The sequence below is a fragment of the Lycium barbarum genome, chromosome 9 (assembly GCF_019175385.1).
Source record: "Lycium barbarum isolate Lr01 chromosome 9, ASM1917538v2, whole genome shotgun sequence".
Taxonomy (NCBI): Eukaryota; Viridiplantae; Streptophyta; class Magnoliopsida; order Solanales; family Solanaceae; genus Lycium; species Lycium barbarum.
Window position 1 is genome coordinate 6,018,919 of NC_083345.1, and position 26,777 is coordinate 6,045,695.

At 34.0% G+C, this 26,777-nt stretch overlaps 3 protein-coding genes across 3 annotated transcripts; all 3 read right to left on the bottom strand.

The window, feature by feature from the left end:
- Positions 1-560: 560 nt before the first annotated feature.
- LOC132609554 (3-ketoacyl-CoA synthase 11-like) lies at positions 561-3,268 on the bottom strand. The gene is made up of 2 exons (XM_060323601.1): positions 2,264-3,268; positions 561-1,482 (listed from the first exon to the last, which is right to left on the bottom strand). The coding sequence occupies exons 1-2, from the start codon at positions 3,029-3,031 to the stop codon at positions 697-699; spliced, it is 1,554 nt and encodes a 517-aa protein (XP_060179584.1). The 5' UTR covers positions 3,032-3,268; the 3' UTR covers positions 561-696.
- An 8,135-nt stretch (positions 3,269-11,403) lies between these two features.
- On the bottom strand, positions 11,404-17,576 carry LOC132609553 (U-box domain-containing protein 24-like). Its single transcript, XM_060323600.1, has 4 exons — positions 17,339-17,576; positions 15,126-16,536; positions 13,912-14,230; positions 11,404-13,136 (listed from the first exon to the last, which is right to left on the bottom strand). Exons 2-4 carry the CDS (start codon positions 16,353-16,355, stop codon positions 11,641-11,643), a joined length of 3,045 nt encoding a protein of 1,014 aa, XP_060179583.1. The 5' UTR covers positions 16,356-16,536; positions 17,339-17,576; the 3' UTR covers positions 11,404-11,640.
- A 1,026-nt stretch (positions 17,577-18,602) lies between these two features.
- On the bottom strand, positions 18,603-22,937 carry LOC132609555 (uncharacterized). Its single transcript, XM_060323603.1, has 2 exons — positions 22,678-22,937; positions 18,603-19,023 (listed from the first exon to the last, which is right to left on the bottom strand). The coding sequence occupies exons 1-2, from the start codon at positions 22,804-22,806 to the stop codon at positions 18,907-18,909; spliced, it is 246 nt and encodes an 81-aa protein (XP_060179586.1). The 5' UTR covers positions 22,807-22,937; the 3' UTR covers positions 18,603-18,906.
- Between the last annotated feature and the right edge of the window lie 3,840 nt (positions 22,938-26,777).

A 26,777-nucleotide genomic window follows, 5' to 3' on the forward strand; every position in this document is an offset into this window, starting at 1 on the left:
TTTATACAAGTAAAAATAACAGGTAAAATAACTTTATAAATATATTTCAATGCAGATAATTCAAAATATTTTTTAAAAAATGCATGTAATATTAAAATATCAATAATAAAAAGTAACATTATATTTTTGTAATAAATTCATAAAAGGATCATTCTACTTATAATAGAATTTAAATACAAATCTATAAAGACCTAGGTTAAAAAAAAATTACATAGGAGGATTGAAAATATTAAAGATAAAATAGATATTGCATAGAATAAAGAAAAGAGAATGTCTATTGTTCATATTTGAAAAGAAAGTTTAATTTTTTAAAGTAAAGTAAATCATTTTCACCCTTATAAAGTTATGATTCATAGCAGTACTTTTATGTGATTTGTAAGTTCTAAATTTGAAAAGTGAGATGCTTTTTGCTCTTGGACCACAACCTCTCGTTATTTTTCCTGTGTACGTTCTGGAAGATCATATGTAATAAATTAACAATATGACATTATATGAGGTAAAGTATTTTGACTTATATATATGGTTTATAATCATGATCAATAGGCATATAACAACGTAACTTATAAAATAGAAGTAATTGTATTGCTTTCTTAACTCATAACCAAAGTACATATCCACCTAGTAGCTAGTAATAATAACAATGATCACATAATTTATTTCTTCCCCTTTTCTGGGGGGTTGAAAATAATTAATTCTTCAAGAATCATTAATAGTTGCAATTCTAGGCACTTGAACTGGGAATTCATCAATTTCATCCATCCAAGGATTCTTCTCCTTAGCAGGATTAATTGTCCTTAGTGCACGCCACACAGCACTGTTACACTTAAATCCTGAACCAAATGCAATTTGCCATGTCCTATCACCTTTCTTGATCCTCCCTGTAGCTTCAGTATATGCCAATTCATACCACAATGAACTACTCGAAGTATTTCCAAATCTATAAAGTGTCATTCTTGACGGCTCCATATGCCATTCACTAAGTTCAAGATTCTTCTCTAACTCATCCAACACCGCCCTTCCACCAGCATGAATGCAAAAATGCTCGAACGCCAACTTAAAATCAGGAATATACGGTTTAATTTTCATCTTGAACACTTTCCTCGCCACTAATGTGACGAAAAATAGTAGTTGTTCGGACATTGGGAGTACTATTGGTCCGAGAGTCGTGATGTTGGTTTTTAAGGCCTCCCCTGCTACAGCCATTAGGTCTTTGGACAACGAAACACCGACTTTTTTGTTGTCGTCTTCTTCTTGGAACACACAGCCGTAGCTCTTGTCATCTGCACCCTTGTGTGTGCGTACTGTGTGGACGAGTTGGTACTTTGAACGGCGACGATCGGATGATTTATTCGATAGTAAAATTGCAGCACCTCCCATTCGGAAGATGCAATTTGAGACAAGCATTGATCTGTTGTTGCCAAAATACCAATTGAGTGTTATGTTCTCCATGCTGACTACTAGTGCATAAGAGTTGGGGTTCACCTGTTACAACGTGTGATATAACATATGAAAAGTTAGTAGTGACAAATTATTAATTCCTAGAAATAGTTTTTATAATGTAACTATTTTTAGAAAGGAATTTAAAGCACAATTGAAAGCTGATCAGTTCAGGTTCCCACATGGGAGGAAGTTAATATGGAAGACCTTTTTTAGTACAGCATTAAAAGCTGGCAGTTAGTAGATATTCGACATTAAATTGGCTATGTCCACTTGAACCTTTAGATATGATGGGCTAATTCTTTACTACTGAATTCAGCAAAATCATGTCACATCTTCATCGTTATGGTCGAATGCAAGTTAATTAATCAACTACGTCGACATCTCAAATTAGTTGAAATCAGATATATGAATTCTTTGTATCATTTCACTATATTCAAGTCCATTTTTTTCTCTTTAATTAAAGCAAATCCGAATTCTTTAAACTACAAGTTCTCTAAATATCATACTACAAGTCTTTAACCAAAAATTAAAAGGATACAAAAAGAACAAGAAAAGACGAGGTTTGACCGGATAATACCAAAACACACTCAAAAGTAACTTACCCTTGCAAAGGGGAAAAAAAGAGTTTACATTATATATAGTGCAAATATTTTTTTACACTATCAATATAATTAATGTATTATAATTAGTTCTTTATTTTATTATTCGAGTTTTCAAATCATGTCTGTTATAAACAGTTACCCCGTTATGGCAGGTAACTTGATGATGAAAAATGTTTACACTACTACTGAACTTAGAAAAGGTGTCTTCCAAGGGAACAAACCTGTAGCATCTGCTTGGCAAGGTCAATTGAAATTAATCCAGCACTACAGCCCATACCACCAAGATTGTAACTCATAATATTGCCTCTTAGCTTATAGTGATTAACAATCATGGCAGAAAGTGATGGAGTTGGATTAAACAAACTGCAATTCACCACAAGAATCCCAATATCCTTAGCCTTCACACCAGTTTTCTCCAATAATTCATCAATTGCACCAAACATAATCATCTCAGCTTCTTTTCTTGCCTCAGCCATATTAGGATTTGGTGGCAACCTCAAAAGTGCTTCCGGAAAATACGTCTTTTGACCTAAACCAGACCTCTCCAGTATTTTCTTCTGGAAGGCCAAATTCTCCTCAGTGAAAGTCCCGGCTTGTTTTGACCTATCCATGAATAACTCCTTAGGACACATAACATCAGGTTTAGGCTTGTAGCATGAAAAATCGACTAGGTACACTTTTCGTGGTCTAGTCATAAAATAAAGTGTAGCCAAGAAAACCATGAGGGCTGAGCACAAAATAACTGTCACAAGATTGAATTTGAGTTGGTCCCATAATTGGACCACGTCTTCCACAGTTATTGTAGAAAGATGAACAGGTACAACAAACAAAATTGGAACAAGGCACAAATACATAGCATGGCTAATCAAATAATGGTAGCCAAGTTTCACATATTTGAGCTTAACTGATAGGAGAAAATTTGGAAGTTTGTTACTACTTGTTTGTTCATGAGCATCAATTGAAACTCTTCCAGTTGACTCATCTCCCATTGTAAAATTTATTCACAAGAATGGAACCAACCCCACAAATCAATGAACTATAACTAGAGAAATAAGTGACTTTCTTGGATTTTTTTCAAATGAAAACAAGAAGTACTCAAAGTGAGAAAAATAATGAGTTTTTAGCTTAAAGAGAATAAGACGACTAAGGAAGAATGGTAGATGGAAGGACAGGTGTGGAGGAAGAAAAACGGGTTGTACGAGAATTTAAACGCGTAGGGGTGGGGGTGCAGCTACCCCAATGAACTTTTAATTGTACTAGCGTAACATTCAATTTGCCAGAAGGAAAACTAGAGGCATTTTCCTGTATATGATTTTATATTTGAAATTTGACTCACACTCACCAACTATAATTTCTTCTTGGCCACCCTAAAACTTGTAGCCATAAGTTGCACTTGCCTTGTCACATAAATTAAACCCCATGCTCAGTCAGTTTATGTGAATTTATTTGATTGAACACAAAATTTAATTAAGAAAAAAAAAATTAAAATTCGTGGTCTTAAACATGTCATAATATTTGTGTTTTGATAGTTGTGATCTTAAATATATCATAACATTTGTGTGTTAATAATTACTTCTCATTAATGGTAAATGAGAGTTTAAATTAAATTATTTTTAAATCTGAAAAAAGAAAAAACACTATATATTCTTTTTGAAACAAAACTAGCAAATATAACTTAATTGTCCGAGCAATTAATTAGGCGACATTACCAAAGTATAGCATTTTTTAAGAGAGTAGATTGGTCCTTTTGAGTGTCCTACCTTTTATGTATCTAGGTTATAAATGTTGAAGTAACGGCAAGCCTCAGCTCTTGTTTTAATTACTCCCAACACCCTTTTGGTAAATGGAATTAAAATATTAATCCATGAGTTATTCTGATTTTGCAAGAGTTTAAGTTCTTCACACTGGTGGGGTTAAAAATATCTAACATCAAATCACTTATATTATTTTCAATTATTTGAATATGTATTAAAATCAAACAAGGTGAGAGTGTAATGTCAGTTTTTTTTTTCTTTCAGTAAAAGTTTTTCTATGTGATTAAATTTGGAGTTCTTTGATTGCAAATAGTCTTAACACTTAAAGCTATTATTGGGAAATTGAGAATGATCAGTGCTGGATTGAAATAAGCAAAGGCGAGTGAAGAATTTTTTTATCCAAGTATAGGACATGTGAAAATAATAATACCACGAATTGACGTTCGAGACATTGAAGTTATGCACCCTTTCCAAATTGGGCACTTGCGACAAATCTTCTATATGTAATTAGCATGGTGTTTTTCTTCTTTTGATTAGGTCTTTTTTACCCCTTCCTAGGAGTTACCTATATATCATTTTGTTTTCTTAGTTAACTCACAATCTTAGAGGTGGAGGATGCGTACCATCCGAGCAATCCGTTCTTGTTCTTTTAATTAGTTGGTATCAGAAGTTTTGTATTGACTTAATTAAAGCTTCGAACTACTGATATCTGTTGCAGGCAGAGGTAAATCTAGGATTTCTAGAGCATGGGTTCACCACTAAAAAAAAAGGATAAATGTATTAAGTGAGAATTGATCCTTAGGTATATGACTCAATCTTCAACCAAATACACCATTTAGCCTTCTTGTAATATGTGTTGCAGCAATTTTTACCTTATTTTATAAAGAGGCCATATGTTCACGTGACCCAAAATTACTACATAAAATCGACCTTGGTTGCAGGGTAAACCACCGCTTCTCGGTGGTCCAACTTGAAAACCAAATAATGTAGAGTGAGATTACCTAGACCGCACAGGTCGGAATTTGTTTCCAAACCAATGTCCATTTTGTGATAATCTGTACACCAAACTTCCTAATTCCAAAACTACACCGCATCAATGTTTTTTGGTAGCTCACCTATATGGCTACATATATATAAATCTCTCTACATATATATTCACATTTTCATTCAATATTACTACACTTGAGTCTTCTTTCAAAAGTGACACTTTAATATATCTTTAAAATTACCCCATTCACATAGTTAAACATAATCAAATCATGTCACTAGACTTGAACCATACATAAATTGGATTCATTTTCATTACCTCTTTCACCAATAGCATCTTGGTTCCTCATATATAGTTAAAGCCAAACTTAGCCAATTAACCCTGGTCATTGATTGTTTTACTACTCCTTCTATACAATACCTCAAAATACTCGATGGACCCTTAAAGAATGTGAAATAGACTAGATTTTCTCCATTTTAAACTAGAAATCTTGAGTTCGGGCCATGTGAATGATACATAGTATTATAGTACTTATAAAAATTAATGACTAGATTATAAAGAAGTGTCATTTATCACATTGTTTATAAGTCAATTAAAAACTGATCTGATAACCTACAAAACCTGACACTATATGACATGTTACAACATGTAGAATAGCAGAACTATAGTCTGTCGTAAAAAATCGAATATATACACTGTTACTTTGTACTCCCTCCGTCCCATAATAAGTGTCGCTCTAGCCAATAAATTTTGTCTCATAATAAGTGTCATCTTATGAAATTAAGACATAAAAATTGACTAGTTTTTTCTAACTCTACCTGTAGATAAGAACTGACAAGCTAAAGTAACATCTAAATGGTAATTAGAAAAATCACACAGTAAATTAGTATTATTGAATTTTCAATATCAAAAAAATTATTACTTGTGCATGCTCTGCGAGAGGGAGTATAATTTAATCATATTTCTGATGGCACAAGCGATTATTAATGGAGAAGCCGAGCTTAATAACGGTAGCGTATGAAATTCAACTTGTGGTCCTGCAGCTGGCAGCCTTTGACTACTAAACTTCAAAGAGGTAAACATATTTTGAATTATCCTCTCCCCCCCACCCCCACCCCCGGCCCCCAAACCCCCGCCAAGTTGATAAGTTAAAGTTCATTTATATTTCATTCATACACTTGTCGACTTAATAGTTTTTTGTAAGCACCACAAGAAAAGTAAGTCAACTGCAAATCCTTTCTTTCTATGTTTAAAGTTTTTTTTTTTATTATTTTTCCTTTTCTTTCTTTAGGGTTTTTTTTTTTTTTTATACCCCTCCAAGGTGCAATGGAGGTCACCAACCTAGGCCATGGGTCTTAGTGATCGCCCCGTCCAGGTAAGTTTCTTTAGGGGTTTAAAATTATCGAACGGCGAGTTTTTTTTTTCTTTTTCCCCGCTCAGTTATATCCTTTAGTTAGAAGCGGATCCAAAATTTAGCTCCCGTTTGGCCATAAGAATTATGCACTTTATTCCGAATTTTTTTTTCCACTTTTTTTCGAAATTAGCGTTTGGCCATGAGAATTCCGAATACAACTTGAAGTTGTATTCCGAAATATCAAAAACTCAAAAAACTTATTTTTCAGAAAAAAAAATCACTTTTTTACAACTATATTTTACCCAAAAACAACAATTTCAAAAACTATGGCCAAACACAACTCCAACTCCAACTCCAAAATTCCAAAAAAAGTGATTTTTTTTTTATATCTATGGACAAACGGGGCCTTAATCTCTATGTGTTCAACTTTTAAAATTCTTAGCGTTAAATCTATATAATTTTAAAATTATGAGTTCAAACCTGCTATTTATTGCAATCTTAGTAATTTTTCCAACATAAATTTATACTCAGCATCAAAAGTATTGACTTCGGATGAACCGGCATTATAAGGCTTCATCCAAGGCAACAAACCACTAATTCAGATTTTGTGCCAAGTAAGCTCAATTAAAAGGAAAACTACACTCTATTAGATTACTATTTTTCGATTATTTCAGAGACTTCTTCCATTTTTTGATACATACCCCGTAAAGGCCTATGAAATTATCCCTTTTTTTCATTCTCAATTAGGATTGAACCTGAAACCTCTTATCAAGGCTAAAAATTTCTATCCACCCACCACGATAATCGATTTGTGATAAATAGGGGAAAAGTTGACAGATATAACACGCTGGGTTCCCACGCTGCTTTAAATGCTGATAGAAAAGCCTCAAACAATAAAAATCACTCAACTGGCTATCCAAGTTTGGCTTCTTAATTAAAGTTGACTATGTGCTACGTACAGAGAGTATGGGGATAGCATTAATTAATTGGGAATATTGCGTATCATTTTGCAGTTGGGAGTAGGAAGATGGAATGGTGATAAATTGTGCTACACTTTGGTGAGGCCCAAAACCTAAAACGATAAGACTTTATGGATTATCTAGGTTTTGTTTGGAAAGGTAGACAAGAAATTAAGATCCACACGGAATATTTTTCTTTTTTGGGTAAGAATTTACTATTCATTTGTTATAGTATTCTTATATCATTATTTATTATTTATTATGTATGTTAAGGAAGACCATTGCGTATATATTTGTCTAGTAAGACCGGAGAGTACCATTTGAGTTTCTTGGCAACTTCAAGAAAGTTCTAGAGGTTTTCGTTTCTTTTCCAATAATGGTAAAAAAAAAAAAAAAAAAAAAAAAAAAGGGAAAAACCTAAGCTATCACTTTTTCGCAAGTTTCATACCTCAACGATCAATTGTTTATTTTTCCTACCTAAACTATCACTATCTGTGTATTAAAACACATCTAGTTGAGTAGATGGTGGTAGTTCAAATAGGAAAAAGAAACAACTGATAGTTGGCTCAGTCAGCTTCGAGGTGTGTTTTAATAGATGGTGATAGTTCAGGTAGGAAAAGGAAATATGCTGATATTACAGGTAGAAGCAAATAACAAATAGCTGAAGTGTGAAATTCGAGGAAAAATGATAGTTCATATGTGTTTTTGACAAATTATTCTTTCCAAAAAGTACAAATTCATCCTTTTTGTAGCAATGATATTATTTTGTCTTCTTATCATTACTGTCAAATTTACAATCTATACAACGTTCTTAATTTCTTGTCCATTTTAACAAGGTTTTTGAGGTTTTATATCCATCTTTGGTCAATCGTCATGAGTTATGCATTTAATTTGTCTAATGATTTACATATTTTAATACTTTACTAATGAATATGCATCATGAATATTCGTAAGCGAACTAATTTTTATCTATTTTTTATATTTGTCATGGTATGACTTAGCTGGTTGAGGTCTTCAGGACCAGTATACGATACTAGTTATATTAAGTTATAGATTTTTGTTTTCTTTAAATTTATTTCATATATACTAGTAAGGTGTAGGAAGTAATATGGACTTCTTAGGCTATTTTTTCAATTTTAGGGATAATTGCCATTCTTTGAAACTAACGAGGTACTTTAAATGTTTTTATATTCCATTAACAAGTCAATTGCTTACAATTTGAAGTCAAATTGATAAACTACTTTATAGGAGATTCTGAAAATGCCAAAGTCAATAGCCCGTAAATTTGATATAGAACATACGACTTACGAGGACTTGGAATAATATACAAATATGTTCTAAAATTAAAGTTAGTAACCCTAGCACTTCACTGCCACCAAAATTTTGGACATTTTCAGTTTACACTACATTTTCTTGTATCATTGTTTAGATGACAATATTTTGCTCACTCCATCTTCAGAAAAAGGCTACCTAACCAACTATCCTTAAATAAGAAGGTATTGAAAATAATGCATGTTTTGATAACCCTAAGATCATTAAATTTACAACCTTTTAATATGGCATGGAAAGTTTCATTGCATAAGAGTTGGCCGTTGATACCGAAAATAATGCATGTTTTAAAAACCCTAAGATCATTAAATTTACAACCTTTTAATATGGCATGGAAAGTTTCATTGCATAAGAGTTGTCCGTGGATACCAACTGTAAATAAGAAGATTATTGAGATTTTATAGCATTAGACCATATGCAGGAGTGTCTTCAAAATAACTATCTCTCTACGAAAAAGAAAAAAACATTAGCTTTGGAATTCGTTTCAAATATGTCACTAAATAGTCCATAGTTAACAGAATCTTTTGATAATTTATCTTTAATGTATTGTTAAATAGGATTAATGACAAATTCTTATAATTTAGCGATAAAAATTGTTAGTCGCTGTTTTTTTTTTTTTTTCTTTTCTCTGAAGCATATACAAAGTGTAACTTCTCACAAAACACTTTCTAGATGAAAGACTTGCTTAGACTTGTGTAAAACGTGTGATTGGAAAAGCCTTAAAAGAGTACTCCCTTCCTTCCATTATAATTGATTTTTTGAGGTGTGACTCATCCATTAAGAAATACAATTAATGACATTAACTCAATGGTCATCTGACTAAACTATTCTACGTCTTTTCCTAAACTTTTCTTAGGGCCTGTTTGGAAAGCCACCCACGTAATTGTAACTGGGTATAATTACTCAGTTTGATCTGTTTGTTTGATCAAGAAATTACACATTTAGGTGGGAATTGGGTGTATTGAGAAGTTGTAATTACACTCTCCAATTCTCAAGGGGTGGGGGGTGGGGGTTGAGAATTGGGTGTAATTACACCCTGTAATTACAGGTACTTTTTAGTTTGTTTCTTTTTTGTTTATTTTAATTTATTTTAATTTCTATTATTTTTATTTCTTTTGATTTTTAATTTATTTTTTATTTATATTATTTTAATTTCTTTTTTATTTTTGCTTTTTAATTATTTTATTTTTTAAAATGCATTTTTCTTTTTATATTATTTCTTTTTCATTTCCTTTCTTCTCATTTACAACCTTTACTTCTTGTGGTTCCATATAATTGCTTGTATTTTTTTTTATTCATTCAGTATAACCGTGTTATTATTCTAATTTTTGAAACTACACCTCTTAATATTGGAAAGAATGAGTCATTAACAATCTTGGCATATAACAAGCGATGTTATTAAAGTAGAATTTAGTTGTGAATGAGGTTATAGACTTATATTTTTCCTTTCTTTTGAATTATTTACTAAAGTAACGTTGGAACTTACTTATGTAATGTTGAAATTTGACATAAGAGTATTATGTTAAACTTTCTCTTTTGGATTTTGAATTTAGGTTATATTTTTTAATTTTAAGTTATTTGCTTTCACATTGCATGTTGATTATTTTTCACTATAAATTAGTATTTTCTTAATGGGTATACAAATAATTAAGTGGATACTCTTTTTTATCCGGAGGGATCGGAGTATAGCTTAACCAGCTCACCCCCAACCCGAAAAAAAAAAAAAAAAGAGCACAATATTGTGGGGCCACAAAATTTACTTACAAGTTTTGACATAAGTATCCATCCCTCTCCGTGTGCACAAGTAGGTAACTAGTGACACACTTGCACTCATTATTTATTACATGTTTCCTTGGTCCAATTTGTTACACAGCCCATTTCTAAAAATAATTAGACTTAGATTTGATGGTCATATATGCTCCTCTGTCCCATAATGTGGCAAATTTTCATTATGTTCATATTGTGATAGGGAACTCTAGATATAAATGAGAAATTAAAGTTTTTTTTTTTTTTTTTGTTACAATATTCTATCCTAAACTACTTAGGTGTAGGTTTCCTATTTCACAAAGGTCCTCCCATCTTCTATCTTCTTCCACTCTAATATAGACATGTTCTGTCTATCCTAAAATTAAATTAAAAAGAAAAAGGTGTTGTGGGGGGGGGGGGGGGGGGGGGCTTGTTTTGCAAGCTTTCATTATTGGATCTAGAAATAGGCAATCATCGAGGGCTAATTAGTTTTATTTAAGCTAGAAAAATGGGTGGCTTGATCATGTTATTGCAATTTAAATCACTATAGTGTAACATCACGAAGTTCAACATAGTCAATATGTGAATGCATATATTACTTTCACAAGGCAATAACAGCAAGGAAATTAATATCATCTCCTTAGCTAAAGCAACCTTTACCTGCTCCTACCGTTAATAAAATAATTGATTTACAACTACTTGTTTAAGAAATTTGTTCAAATTGATAAGTCATATACCCCACAGATTGGAGTGATTGAGCAGACAGGTACTTGTTCCCTATTCCTATGAGTTAATTAATTGCAGATCAGCTAAAATTTCTATTTTAGTTTCACACTCAAGTTATAACCAAAAATTGTGCTTCTTGTACCTTTTTTCCCCGGATTGATCAACACAACGAATCGTGCCATCATAACGAAATAGAAGTAGTCTTCCGTAGCTTGTTCGACTACACGCCTTAGTGGCGTATGAAGAACTTTTTGTAAGCAGTATCGACATTTAAAAAATAAATACATAATAGATCACAGTAACAAGATCATCTTTTTTGTGGAAAAAACAGGTACATTACTAGAACTCCATTTTGTGGACGTTGTTCGATTAATGGGCCTTTCGTCCAAGTTAGATAAACTTTGAGATGTTGAGGTTGGTGTGCACAGACATCCACTTCTGGAGGTTTTGCAGTGAGCGATCTAAAAAAGTATATGAAGCAAAAAAGAGCAAATTATCCTTAAGATGGTTCTCAAGTCTAGAATATTCAAGATCAATATACCTCTATCATAGGTCTCATCATATGAATTCCTTCCATACATACCACACAAAAACATAATTACATATACTAATTGGTAAAGAGAAATCAAGAAAATTCACAACATAATAAGCCTTAAAGCACACCAGAAAAGTGTAGCCTAAACTATCAGAAAATATGGCATTTTGATTGAAGGGCACACTTTTTGACTTAAGGCAATTCTCTTCAACCAGATATTCCTGCAACAAGAGATCTAGATGATCTAGATTGGCGTTCGATAAGTAACAAGACTCTAGCAGCTTTTCTTTGTAGATGTCCATCTTCATAAATTCTACCTCCTGTTAAACGAGCGAGATGTAGCCTAGCTGTTAGCCCATACAAATCCACCATTTCCCTTGACATAAACACTTTCTCCAGGAGTCCTAAAGTTTCTCCCTTTAAAGCTTCTGATCCCCAGTTTAGAACTTCTATTATTGGTGAAATCGCATCGTCCTTGTGCAGCACATTGGCTCCTTTATGAGGCGAATCTTCACGAACCAAAGTTGAGAGTGCTTGAATCGCCTCATAAGACGTGGCATGTATCTTTTCTCTTAAGAGTTTAACCAAATCAGGCAATGCATTCGCCTCCAACAGACAAAATGTTTTGCTCACGCTGCATGCGCCCCCATGTGCAGGACATATAGGGGCACGTGCTCGGCCAATAAAGAAACAAGAAGCTTTCCTGGATAATGCACTGAGTTCATGACTTCGCATTGATAGATCCGTCAATAGTGCAGCTGCTCTTGCTTGTGCAGTTATTGAATCAGCTTTGAGAAAATTTACCAGTATAGGATATGCTCCAAGTTCAACCACGTTGCGTTGGGACTCGAGATTTGTTGGATCTGTGAACCTGAAGAAGGCACTAAGAGCATTTTCCTTAGCTTCCATGGTTCCGGATTTTAAGATGTTAATGATTGCCTTTAGTCCACCTAATTCTATGAGTTTCTCTCCGAGAGAAGTTTCTGATTTAGGAAGGTTAGCTAGTAAACCGGCTGCAGCCATTTGCACATCACCTTTGTTGTCATTCTCAAGAAACCCAACTAAAGCCTCCAGCCTTCTTGGCTTAAGAAGATACTCAACGACACCTTCTGGCTCGTGCTGTGAGAACAGGAAAAGTAGATTTATTGCTGATTCTCTTATTTCCTGGTTCGGATCATCAAGAAGGGGTAAGACCACTGAAACACCTCCAGCAGAGAGAACTGCTGATTTGATAAGATCAGCTTGAGATTGACAGATTCCTAACAATGCACGTAAAGCATGCCTACGAACAATGTCCGAGGATGTGAGATTCTGTTGAAAAGCTAGCAAGTACGCGATTACTGGCTCTAGTACAAGTTGGTTTCCAGTTTCATCGATCAAGAACTTAACTCCATCACCATTGCCAGAAAGATTAGCGAGAATTTCACAGCACTTAGCAATGATAACTGAACGTACATGGGATGAAATCATTAGCTTTAATACTATAGAAACCCCTCCAGCCGCAGCTATAAGTATCTTATTGTCATAAAAACTTGATAGCTTCACAAGTGCAGATAATGATAGTTCTTTTGATTCAATACTTCCAGATGTCATCTCAAGCAGAGGAGGGATAACCGCTTTCTCCCCGAGGAGCTTCATATCTTCATCCCTGAGTTCCAAACTGAGAATTGCTCTAACATTTGACATTCTTGAAGATGCTGATCCTGAAAATATTGAATGATATAACTAAACCTAGAACTCAAACAAGCAATAAATCAAATGCTGCAATTACACACTGACCAACATGAAGGTAAATGGTTTCAAGTATGTGCTTGACGGACTCCTTTCCCATACCTTTGCATTTTAGCAGAACTATTTGTGTTTTGAGACCTGAATCCCAGAAAGACGCTGGAATTCTATCAAATATGCCAGATTCATCAAATGAATCAACGCGAATGTTTGCAAACTCTCATACAGTAAGCACAAGTTTATGCATTGGTGATTATATGTAAGAAAATTCTCTCATTGTGCCTCAATTACTTGAAAGGCATCCGGTTTCTGTTTATACATTTCATTTGGCGTCTTTTACTTTTTACCCTTTTCTAGGATATTTTGTATATGGTCAGAAGACTGACATCTCTTTTAAGAATATATCATGAAAAGCAATAGAAGAACCAAAAAGCAATCATTTGGTTAAGTCGAAAAAGAAATTAACGCCGCATGTATATACATAGGCTGATAAAATAATTCAATATAGAAGAATGGGTTAATGTATCAAGATGACTACAGTCAGACCTCTATAACAACATTTCACTATAATAGCCGTGTTTCTTGTGGAACCGATCTTTTATGTTATGTTATATTATATATTCTCTATAACAACATTTCACTGTAGTAGCCAAAAAATATCAATTAACAAACGATGTTGTTACAGAGAGGTTTGACTGTATCTATATCATGTGCAACTGTAACATACAAGAATGTTGCAGCTAGGCTTACCATTGTGCAGCCTATCGATAAGTGGTCCATACCATCCCTCTCGAGCAGCCTTAACAATGTTCTCCTCTTCCTCATCACAAAGCTTAGCCAGGATTCCTTCTGCTTTCTCTGCTGATGGACTGATCTGACTTTTGAGAAAGGAGACGAGAAGCAAGATTGAATTGGACTGCTGCGAAAGCTTCTGACAATAAGGCAAATTCCAACCCGGCTGATCTTGGAGAACCTCATATATCAGCTCAATTGCAGCGGCTGAAATGGTATAGTCTATTCCGAAGCATGCTACAACATTCTCAAGCCCCTGGTTCTCAACAAATACGTCCTGTAAATTATATGGGAAAAGCAGTTTGTTTAGAAATAAATCAAATCAGGATTTTGCATGTCTAAAAAGAGTTGGATGCATATTTGCTTCATATTGCCTGATCCTAGGCCTGGGCATGGTCAGAGCTAGGTTACCAGTGGGAGATTCATCCGAATCTCCTTCATCGGAAAATCGCACTATATACACGGTTAAAATTAATTAATTATGTATATATAGTAGATTTTGAATCTCGTTGGCTTCTTCATATGTTTGTTTCTTTATATTTTGAATCCCGTACTGAAAACCTAGTTCCGCCACTGGCCCCGGGCTTAATGAAAGAGGCATATTCAGGAAAACTAGAAAGATATTGTAGTTCTGTTTTTTTTTTTTTTTTTTTTTTGGACGCGTGACCTCAAATACTAAAACAACTTCGAGAAAACAATATTCTAACAATAAATAAGTTCTACATCATTAAGTCAATAACATTTAACTCATGTTAGCCCAATATCAGATAGATATGAAATGATCTACATGATAAGCCGAATATTATCCCACCCCTTGGCGTCCTGATCTTGACTATCCTGGTGTCATATACTTGAAACAACTAAGCATGGAAAATAAGACCAAGCGTATGTTAGTAACAACAAGCAACAACGAAGGCACGACACAATGTGTAAACTAATTAACAGTTCTAGAGTGGAAACAGTTAAATGAGAAAATAAACGAAATGCACACTGTTCATTTCTTCAGATAGAATACTAAAGTCCTGTATGAAATATACATTTGATACAGCTATAGGATTCTAGGTGAAAGTAGAATTACTTGAATGAGTAAATTCAGGAGTAAGCAATTTTTGAGTATCTACACTAATTACTTTCACATTTACTTGTTTCATACTTAAAAGAAGTCCACTCACCTTGTTTCTAGCATGCCCTTCTACAACATCCTTCAACGTAATCATTACTTTATCTTGCAGATATCCGCTACGCAAGCTGCCAAGCTTGAAGGTGACAATTTCAGTGAGTCCCCCAATTGTCACCCACTCTTTATTTATCGAATTTACTTTCATAAGTTCTTGCATTTGTGCAAGAGCTTCCTCAATTAATGCATCCATTTCAGAAAGCAATTTCCCCTTGCAAGCTCTAATTATGATGCAATAATTGAGCTCTTTCCACTCCTGGATTAACTGTCTTAATTGGAGGTTTGGCCTGAATGACAAATCCTGCAGCTCTTCGCCTGTCTCGGGATCCGTTTTCTCCCCCGAATTGAACCAAGCTTGGAGAGAAGCTCTCTCACAGGCAGTACCGGTGCAAAGGCTAACAGGATCTACCATTATAGTTCCGGTTATACAACAAATAAAAGCTTTAAATGGCTGAATGTATTCTTCTCTAGGGTCGTATCCCTCGATAATACTAACCCTCTGAAAATATTGACTTCTGACTTCCTCATAATCTCTTGCAGCATCCGCTCGTGAGAGCAGCTCAATAACTTGATTCAGAAACAAGACTTCAGCTCTCTCTTTCCGGTAAGCAGCATCTTCTTTCTCTTTTTTGAAATTGTTTAGCTCTTTCAGTATCTCTGCAGGCTCCTCTGGGACACCAGCAGCCCTTGCTATTTCCTTGAGGATATTGTTAGCAAATTGCTGGTCGTGTATCTGATCCGATAGACCTTGGTTTAACTTGTTAACAATTTGGAGGCGAGACTGAGATGCCTCGAAGTTGGCTCTTTGCATCTCATTCTGCAGCCTATTTACTTCTTCTGAAATCCCCGACAAGACTTCAATGTTGACAAGGGAAAGTGCGGCTAAAGATTTTCCAATGTCCCTAGTGACTTCCTGTACCTCCTTGACAATGTTCCTACACTTGACCAGTAAGTAAAAACGGGCTCGGTTTTTGTACTTCTCAACCAAGTTATTAGCCTTCTTTAAATCAGCTTCAAGGGATTCCAAAGCTTGCCTTGCAGCCGGGGAATCGTTTAACTTTTGTAGCTGTAATTCTTTCAAGACAGGCTCAATGTCCAAGAGGTAGTTCCCAAGAACCTTAAAACTCTCCTTCTCGAATAATAGATCATTGGCAGCTAGAGCTGTTTTCGTTACTTGACTACTAATCACAGCCAAAATAGTCCCTATTGGAACTAACTCCGCCATTAGAATAAAACTATCAAATTCTAGTGGAACTTGTTCTCCACTTCTGCTGGCTTGATCACGGCAAGTTATTTTTCAATCAACATATTTTCTCTACTCCAACAATCTATTCGCTATTTCAGATTTCGACAAATTCTTGGAAGACTGAATTCTATGCTCAGCCTAATTAAGCAGTTTTCCCAACCTGAGATTCAACATAAACCAACAAAGATGTCCGGAGGTGAATATTCTAGCTTTTTGTCCATAGATTTTATTTCAAAAATTTGAAATAATATTTGGAGATTATTTCAAATAAGTGTTTGTTTATCAAATTGGCCCGTTATTTCAACTTCAAACTTGAAATATGGAATTTGAAGTTTGAAAAACAGGTTTTAGTAGTTTTTAAAGTTTTCACTCACGAAACTTCAACTATATTTTCATGTCCAAACACTACTTCAACTTCAAATATTACTTTTTTTTTTTTTTTCAAATATCAACCAATTCATGTCCGAACGCCTAATATTCCTCATGAAAGTTTGAGAGTTGTATATAAGAAAGAAGAGGAGGAAGCAAAAAAGCCAATTTTTTTTTTTTTTTTTTTTTTGTAAAATGTGTATAAAATTCCATTATACCTGAAAAAAATGGATTTTTATTCTTTCAAGAAAAGCTAAGAGCTGAGTGATTGCAAATTATACACTTTGAAGATGATTAATAATCTTTCAAATAAAGCTAATGAAGCAAAGCTGTAACAATTCTGTATGAAGCTAAGATGATTAATAATCTTTCAAGAATCTTGGACTCAAGCAAGTTAATACAAAAACAAGAGGAAATGCACCTCTTATAATTGTTGATAGCTAGAATGAAGAATCCCATTGCTGATTAAGGTATGAGTTTACCAGAAACTTATCACTTGAACATTAAAACATTTTGCAGATCAATTTATCCTAAAGATTCTCAAAAATTCAGTGTAATGGAAGAAAGAACTAAAAGATAGAAGCAGAAGTTACCTGCCTTTTCTGCTACTCCAAGCTTCAAGGAAATTCTTATGATGACCAGAATTTCCATTTGTTCAGAAAAGATTCATTATTTTAAGTATAATGGAAATACCCATTGACTCATGCAAGTCAATGGTTACCACGAAAATAACACACCAAATTAAATTATTCATCTCATTTTCTTGGAAGAAGCATGCCATAATATGTTGACAGTTTAATTTTACAACCTCAAGTTATTATAATTGAAATTGTTTCCTTGTGGATGCTTTTTCCACCTCTATTTTTTTCTTGTCAATACAATTCTTGTAAATTAAGTATTGAGTATAGTTCAAATTCCGACCCCAAAAAAAAAAAAAATCTAAATCATTTCTTTATGTTTGTTTTAAGTCTCGGAGTGTTGCTTTTATCAGATTTTGTGTGAACGCAAGATGCTTTGTGTACGAAGCTATCATTTTCTTGCTTAGCCCCGGTGCAATGTCCAATATTCTTTTCAGGCTCACGGCAATGGCATAAATAAACCAAACTATTAATCAGTGGCATAAATGAACCATTTCCGATAGTTCGATGGCATAAATGAGCCAAACTATTGATGAGTGAAATAAATGAGTCATTTCCGATAATTCGATGGCATGTTTGAGCCTTTTCTGCTGAAAAAATCCACTGACAACTTCCTCCTTCACCGCCCACCATGCCCTTTCATATTTAACAACTTAAAAAGTTGGAAATTTTCAAGTTCCCACTTTGATTCTTCTATATGCTAATGTGTATGGACACAGCTTTTTGCATCTTTTTAGGAGTTAAAGGGTCTTGAAAAAGGAAGAGTTAAAGGGTAACATGAGTTTTTCCATACATTTGTTACAATTCGCAAATTTTACTTTCTGGAGGCGAAGGGATAAGTGACAAATATTTTTGGGATGAAAAGACAAAAAGGAGGCTCTAAATGGGAAAGAATTAGCTGAAATTTCCACTTGTGGAACCCATGCATCTAATTATGTAATAATGCACAATATAGATCTTGACTTGAATCATGCCTAGTCAAAATTAAAGAGGGGTCTGCCCCTTGAAGAGGGACAAGAGAATATTGCCCTTTTGCACCTAAACATACACTGGGCCTTTTAATTTGTCTTCTATACCTGCAAAAATAATTATCGTATTCAAAGTATGAGGATTAACACATCTACAGTGTGAATTCAGACATCGATTACTCAATTTTTTTAAACCAAATTTATGTATTTGAAAACTACATAAGAAATATTTAAAATGTTTGAAGAACGTATAATCAAAGAAAAAACTGTTTGATTTTGATTTCCACACACAGTAAAAGTGTTTGACTGCTATAAGGATCTAGAAGGAAGATACATCAAGCACAGAAATGACAGTACAGAGTCCCTGGCTTTGCCACACTGTTTTATTCTTACACTCACTTATTGGTGACAGACAAGTAGTAAGCACACATCCATCTCTTGGCTGATAAAAAAGGACCTCTGGCTGTTCCTTTCTGCAAGCATTACTTACAGACCTACAAATTCTTCTACGCTTCTTTGTTTCTTGGGTTGCGAGTCATTCTTGTTCCAGTTTCCTCAGTTCCTCATTGCTTGGTCCCGCTCTCTCTTTCGAGCTATTTCCTTTGCCATCTCCCTCAGTTCCTCGGGCGTTTGGGGCGTTACTGCTTCTGCAGGATAAACTACATATTCACGCTTCACAAGCAAAAAAACATGGAAGGTTTAGATGGATTATATCATTTTGTAAGCCAAAGATATCTATTGGAACCATGTTGCAAAAAGTTATAAAAAATCAGTCATGGTATGAATTCATTCAGATATCATGTATGCTTTGAAGATGACCATTAAGTGAATGAATTAATATGATCTGCACTGAAATTGAACTGGACTCGAAATTGAACATATAGGCAATAAGACAAAGTTCAGAAAAATGTATACTACCTGTTGCAAGGAGATATTAGAAAAGCTAAGGATTACAATAAAAGCTTTCTATTGTGAAAAAACTTATCCACCAAACTATCTTCTACTTCATTTCTTTTCTTTCCCCTTTTTTCTTTTTTTTTTGTTTTTTTGTTTTTGCGTCTCTGTGTGTGTGAGAGTAGGGAGGGGGGTTTGAGTCATCAATCAAATTTCAAATGGTTTTGATATTTAAAAGACATCATAACCCTTATGGCATCTGAACTATCCCCATCATCCCATGGATCTAGTCAAGACCACAAGAATAGCTTTGCTTGTAGAACATAACTAGGTCTCTTATGAACATCATTTTCCTCTCTTCCTCTTTTTTCCCTTTAAATAAAATGCTCAGAGAGGTGTTTTCTATCAGCTCCTAAATTTTCAGTTGTGGTAACTATGACTAAAATATGCAGGAAGCTGATAGAATGTGGAAAGGGATAGTAATTTCATTAATCTATTTAAGGAATTCATTGTAAGCTTTCCAGAATATAGGAGGTATAATAGGTTTTTGTCAGTTTAGGAATTCATTATTAGTCAAGTAATTTCCCTATTTAACTCAAAGGCTTACTCAAGGTTTCCCAGTTTTTAAACAACTTACGATTAGCTTAGAATTAGACCAGAGACAGAGGAGGAATAGAGAGAGACAAACTTCAACAGTCAATTTGCCACCACTCGTCAAACCGATTGCAGTGAAGAATTGATCTAAAACGAAGCACTTTGTCTATCAACAACAGGGTGTTTGTACTGTTGTATTCCTTTAGAAGCCATTGCAATGTCAAAACAGCATCCAATGGGGATCAAAACCACCAAAGCAGTTGAAACTTCTTCGCTCACATGACTTGGGGAATCACACGGGCTTATAATAACTATTAACTTCAAGGAAATACAACAACAACAACATACCCAGTGAAATCCCACAGTGTGGGGTCTGGGAAAACAAATTAAACCTGAAAGAGAAGCTACTGATGCCCAAGGGAAAACATTTGTGATTACAACCCTGACGAACATACCTAGAGAAAATTTCAGATATCATAGGCTAACCTATGAGCCAACCAACAAAAAAAATGCAAAATGTTTATGAGCGCATCAGCAGTTTGGAAGAAAATATTCCAAAATTCGGAAGTTTGGAAGCACTAAAGATGGGCTGTATCATCAGTTTGACACCAGAAACATACTTCTGAATGCATATCTTCATAGTGCTATACGGCTTAGACAAATTAGTTTATATTTTCAATACAAAGAAATAGTTGATCTTAGCGCATAGATGATCCAACTATACCGCCCGCCAAAAATAGAAGATAAATCTTATTCATTATGATCGTCTTTAAGCCTCATAACTCCGGGTATCTTAACATCTTGTAACATATTTGGCCTGGACTTATTTCGCATTTGAGGATCAGGCAAGTTGCATGCTTAGTATCCTTAGCAAAGCCACACTTCTAGTGGCCTCTTTAGAGGTTTTTAATGTTTTCATGGAAAAGAAAGGAATGGGAAGGTAAGATAATTCATTTCAGTTAAATTAAATGATCTGGCTTACTATTTCCTGTGTATTCCTTTCCTTTCCGTTTAACCAGTGGAGACCTAAAGAAAAACATTCAAGTAAACTTTTTACCCCGGAATCTCAGACATACATCTCACGTGTCAAACTGTATAGAGATGCTAATACATGTAGAGATCTTCTATGAGCCTTTAGTCTATCCAAATCAAAAACATAAGAAAGATCTAAGCTGTAGTTATATCCAGAAAATCTATGTCAGAAGGGCCAATCCTCTATGGAGCAACAACTCTCTCTTTGCCACAATTCTAGTCATCTTCTTTGCTATCTTATTGCTATTTTAATTTTAGCAGCATAGCACATTCTCTCCTCTTTGTTCTGCTCTTTCACATTGTTATATTCCCTTCGTACCATTTTATATGTTAGTGTTTGATTGGACACGTAGTTTAAGAAAGAACGAAAGACTTTGAAACTTGCGGTTAAAACAAGTCATAGATATTCGTGTAGCTATAAATCATCTCATTATGGGTAACATAAGAAGTTTAAAGTTAAATTGTTTCTAACTACAAAAAGTATCATTCCTTTTAGGAAAAATTACGATATCATATTTTCTGCGACAGACTGAAATAGGAAGTGGCATCACATAAATTTGGACAGAGGAAGTATATCCTTCCTAGTATCTTTCACAGTTTCTTCATCGCTCAATTCTGCATTATATACTCTTGTACAATGCGAAGAGGAGCCTTGGCGTAACTGGTAAAGTTGTTGCCATGTGACCAGGAGGTCACGGGTTCAAGCTGTGGAAACAGCCTCTTGCAGAAATGCAAGGTAAGGCTGCGTACAATAGACCCTTGTGGTCCGGCCCTTCCCCGGACCCCGCGCATAGCGGGAACTTAGTGCACCGGGCTGCCCTTTTTTTTTTTTATACTCTTGTACAATGCCCGTTCCCCGTTTGCGATGCCCAAGCACTAGCTTAGTGCTTGGTTTTCTAAATCTGAACAATGCATAAATTACCCATCATTTCTGCATTATACACTCCTCAATCCAGGGTACTCATCCACCTTTCTCCACATTTTGTGCAAGCGCTTTGCCTCACATCTATAAGATTACTAAATGCGGATCGTGCAAAACATTCCACTTTATGTAATCTTCAACTGTCAACAAAGATCAAAATTTCACCTTACTTAACTTAACTGATACATGAACAGTAACACCACCCCCCCCCCCCCCCGGCGCCCCACAAAAACCCAACCCCCACCAATCCTTCTTTTGAAAAAACCTAGAAAGCAGAAATATCGACTCCCTCCGTTTCAATTTATGTGAATCTGTTTGACTAGACAGAGTTTAAGAAAAAAGATAAAGATTTTTGAACTTGTGGTGTAAAATGAGGCACAAATATTTTGTGTGGCTATAAATGATTGCATCAACGTAAATTGTTTCCAAACATGGAAAGAAGTCATTCTTTTTGGCACCAACTAAAAAGGAAATACTCACATCAATCGAAAGGGAGGGAGTATTTCATAGCACATTTCCATATCTCCCTCAGATTCTATTCAATCAATCAGCTCAGCCTCAATCTCAAACTAGTTCAGATCAGTAATATAAATCATATGTATCTATTCAGAACCATTTCATTCAAATAATCAAAAATCCCTCAGATTCTCTCTATAAAAAAAAAAAAAAAAAAAGGGTTGAATTTTTAAGCTTCAATATATACATTTTTACAAAGCAGACCACAAATCTTGAATTTTAAAAAATGTACATATAAGCAATTTGACTTAAGCTGAAAAATAAACACCAAGAAAACTAAAAACCCATAAAAATATAAGCATAAAGAAACAAACTTCACAATTTAAATGAAAAAAAAAAAAAAAAGAGAGAGAGAGGAGAAAAATTACATGTCCCATAATTTTCTGAAGATTCTTGTTGTTGTTAGCGAAGACATACATGAGACCAATTGGAACTGATACGTATACTCCGAATTTTACTATTTCTAAAACACCCTTTGATGTTCCAATAGACGACATCTTTTTATACTGAAATTCTGGTAACTTCAATATGATTTTTTGATGCCAAAAAGAAACCCCTTTTGATTTGCAGAGATAAACAAAAGGATGAGAATTTAGCTGCGTGCAACTTTGGGGTAGTATTTGTTTGTATATTACCATTGTATATTTGACTGAATGGGCTTTTAAAATGTGATACTTTTGTAATATAGGGCGTAATTTGCACTCTTGTCTTTCTTTTGTGCTGATATTTAATTTTTGTCCTCATAACAAACAAATTTTCAAGAGGTATTAGCTTATATTTTCACATCATAATATTTCACAAGTTATGCCCACGTGCCTTCAGTTTGTAAAACAACTTATGCCTTACTACGCATAAGTTCTGTTTCGAGGAGCAAAAGTTAAAAACCAACTCATTTGAAGGGAAAAATTAAAAACCGTGCAATTTCTTCCAATATGGGTTTTCTATCGGGTCATTTGCACGAATGCCCTAACTTGGGGTAGTCTTTAATTTTTGGTCCTCAAATCGCTGGTCTTTAATTTTTTTTTTTCCTTCAGCACTTTAAGTAACAAAAAAGTGATAGAAAATATCCCTGACATCAAAAAAATGAAAAAAAAAAAAAATCAGTCTATCCACCTAATTTCGCGAGGCATAAGTTTATAGAAACTTTACCTTGTCCTGCATAATTTTTGTAGGAATTAAATTTTTCGGCATAAGTTGTGTACTAACTAATTCGCTCGGAACTACACAACTTATGTCTGAAAATTTAGTTCCTGCAGAAATTATGTCGGACAAGGTAAAATTAAATTTCTATAAACTTATGTCTTGCGAATTAGTTACTAAACTACTCATGCAGGATAATTTAATTCCTATAGAACTTATGTTGAACAAAGCAAAGGTTCTCTAAACTTATGCCTTGCGATTTATTTATTTTTTTGGGTAAGGAAACAGCGAATTCATTGCCTTTGCTGGGAATCGAACCCAGATCTCTGATTTTGTAAACCAGCGAATAAGAATATTTTAGCTCACAAACTTCCATTACATAAGAAGCAGCAGCAAAAATTAAAGACCATCGCTTTGAGGGACAAAAATTAAAGACTAGTCCGTATGAAGCCAAGCCCGGCCCAAAATTAGTCAAGTTTTTCTACTTTTTGGGCACTGGAAAATTATAGGTCATATTAACGTCAAAAAATATAATCCAAAAATTAACTTAACCTAAAGTTTTTCCTGTCCTCTCTCACTCGAAAATAATTATCATGAGAATTAGAAATGACAAGCATATGGTCATCATTTGTCTCCTTATGATCACCATATCAATAGTTGCAGTTTGTTGCTCCTCTTTTAAACTAGGGGAAGATTATGAAATTGATGAAGGGATCAAACGACGATGCGCACGACTTGGATATGGACTCTAAGTCCTTTGTATGTTGTAGATCATCTAGAACGCCAACATAAATTCTTGGTATGCATGCTAAAGCTCAAGTCTGTGTAGGTTAAAATTCATGTATTAATGTAGATCATCTATAACGCCAACATAAATTCTTGGTACGTCTAGTAAAGCTCAAGTGTGAGGAGCTTGAAATTTCTCCCGAAACGCCAACATAAATTCTTTGATTTCTCCATATATAGTGGTCGTTTATGTTTGGATTATTGTCTCTTTATTTTTTATGGTGTTTAGTCCATACTAAGAATAATGATAATTTTTACATGATCGTGTTATCTTTTTTACTTTCTTATTAATTGTATCATTATACTGAGTATCGTACGTGTCTAACGTACGCTGATGAGATTCCATTTCAAACAAACTACGTCTAATTTTTCTTTTCTCCGTAGAATAAAAGGAAGTTTTGAATTTACTTGTTTATCAAACAATGGGGATTAGTTTGCCTTACTTTTCTGGATTTAGGTGGGAATACGAGACTTTTAATTCACAATTCTATCGTTCTCCTTCTGGGAATAGGAATCCAGACAAGAGAACATGTTTCCTATACATAAAAAGACAGGAAAAAAGTTAAAAATAATTATGAAAAATAAGGGAAACTATTAGCTTAAAAAGAGCGAAAGAAGCAGGTGTATGATAGCACAATATCTTTTAGCAGTTCCTTCCGCGTTAACCTATGAGGTTTATATGAATGACATGCTTAGGAACTACTTTTGTTCGAAATTTTCGAATTGTCCTAATCCTTTTGCTAGCTACAAATCCGATGCTAACAAAATTTTGTGATAATCTGTCGCTACAGAGGATTAGTGGCCGGTTTTTGTGTTTAGCTATAAAACTAATTGTTTGTCGTTAATTCATGTTTTTTTTTTTTTGTAGTTATCTTGCCTTTTCTTATGATGTATAATTCTCATATATAATTGTAGTATATATTATGCATGGATTCTGCCCAAAAAACAAGTCATATTCAGAGGCGAATTGATGCATTATTAAGTTGAATGACCATGCTTATTCTTGATTAGTTAAATTGTCCGAATATCAACGATTAGAAGCCTTTTTGAGATTGTGGGATGAAAGAGGTAATATATTACAACTATATATGGTGTTAAATACTAAATAGTGCACAAGTGAGCTCCATTTTTCTTCTTCTTTTTAACCATTTATAATTTCTCCTCACTCTCTGATCTTTAATTTGTTTATTTATCCTTGAAAATATATAGAATAATTGTGAAAATTAAAGTTGTTTGTCAACAAATATAAATACTCTCTCCGTTTCTATTTGTTTGTCTTACTTTTTGTTTTAGTCTATTTCAAAAAAATGTGTCTTTCCTAATTTGATAACTCCTTAATTTCTACATTTCATAGGACAAGTTTAATAACACAAGATTAAAAGGCATTTTAATTTGTATATTATACAAATCTTTAATTTCAGACACAAGATTCAAAACTCTTTTTTATTCTCTGAAACTTCGTGCGCAGTTAAACTAAGACAAACAAATATTGAAATGGAAGGAATACTAGCTAGTAGTAGTGCTACTAATTTAGAAAGTGAGAAAAGTACAAAAGCATTGTAAAACAAAAGGATATAAGTATTTGCTTATATATTTTTTAACTAGCAGTTACTTAAATCAGAAATATGAACATGCATGTATGGCCCTGGGACCATATTTTTTGTCCTTGGTGAATGTTGATCCCTGTATTGGCCAAGATCTCGCTCCCTATAGGCATACACCAAAATAGTATTTAAGAAAATTCGGCAAAGATTGTTCCCAGCTTGTGCCTAATCTTTTGTGTCCTTTCATTGATAGCAAGAGGCATGCAAATTCAAAGTGCCCTACATTGCACTTTGCACCCATAAATACCTCCATGTATATTTTTAGTTGATATCAAATTATTCATCTATTTGTAAACAGTTAATTATATTAAATAATGTAACTCAGTCATAGATATATTTTATTGTATTATAAAAATAAACAGTTGTATGATGAAAATCTTACACAAATGTTAGTTTGTTTAATAGTTTCATTTTAGCGGTGTCAACCGTCGGGAGTCCACAATGTGATAAAACTCTTAACCACATGAACAAATATATGCATGTTTATGATAGTAGGTACAAACATACTTCTTGTTTTCAACTCCAAATGAATACATAATTAAAACTTTATATGTATATATTTTTGTAGTAAGTTCACACTTATATAAAGTAACAACAACAACAACATATCTAGTGTAATTCCACAAATAGGGTCTAGGGAAGGTACAGTGTACACAGACTTTACCCCTATCTTAGGAGGTAGAGATCTAGTTTGTTTCTGATAGACCTTTGACTCAAACAAAAACAAACAAAAACAATCCGAAAAAAGAAATAACAAAAGTAAATTAACAGATAATAAGTGTATTGGCACATTATAGTCATGTCATAAAAATTTTGAATTCATCTCATCATCTCAGAATAACTAAAGAGTTGTCTGTTTCCTCTCACTTTGTCCTTTAGCACTAAGATAAAGACGAAGTTACTTTGAGATTAACATCTCAAAATATCTGAAATAGCAC

Excerpts from the sequence above, each read along its gene's own strand:
- LOC132609553 (XM_060323600.1), bottom strand. The coding sequence starts at position 16,355 with ATGGCGGAGTTAGTTCCAATAGGGACTATTTTGGCTGTGATTAGTAGT. Across the intron at positions 14,231-15,125 it reads AAGGGCATGCTAGAAACAAG|GACGTATTTGTTGAGAACCA; the intron begins GTGAGTGGACTT and ends TATAATTTACAG. Across the intron at positions 13,137-13,911 it reads TATCGATAGGCTGCACAATG|GATCAGCATCTTCAAGAATG; the intron begins GTAAGCCTAGCT and ends CAATATTTTCAG.
- LOC132609555 (XM_060323603.1), bottom strand. The coding sequence starts at position 22,806 with ATGTCGTCTATTGGAACATCAAAGGGTGTTTTAGAAATAGTAAAATTC. Across the intron at positions 19,024-22,677 it reads TTCAGAAAATTATGGGACAT|CGTGAATATGTAGTTTATCC; the intron begins GTAATTTTTCTC and ends TTGCTTGTGAAG.
- LOC132609554 (XM_060323601.1), bottom strand. The coding sequence starts at position 3,031 with ATGGGAGATGAGTCAACTGGAAGAGTTTCAATTGATGCTCATGAACAA. Across the intron at positions 1,483-2,263 it reads TTGCCAAGCAGATGCTACAG|GTGAACCCCAACTCTTATGC; the intron begins GTTTGTTCCCTT and ends ACGTTGTAACAG.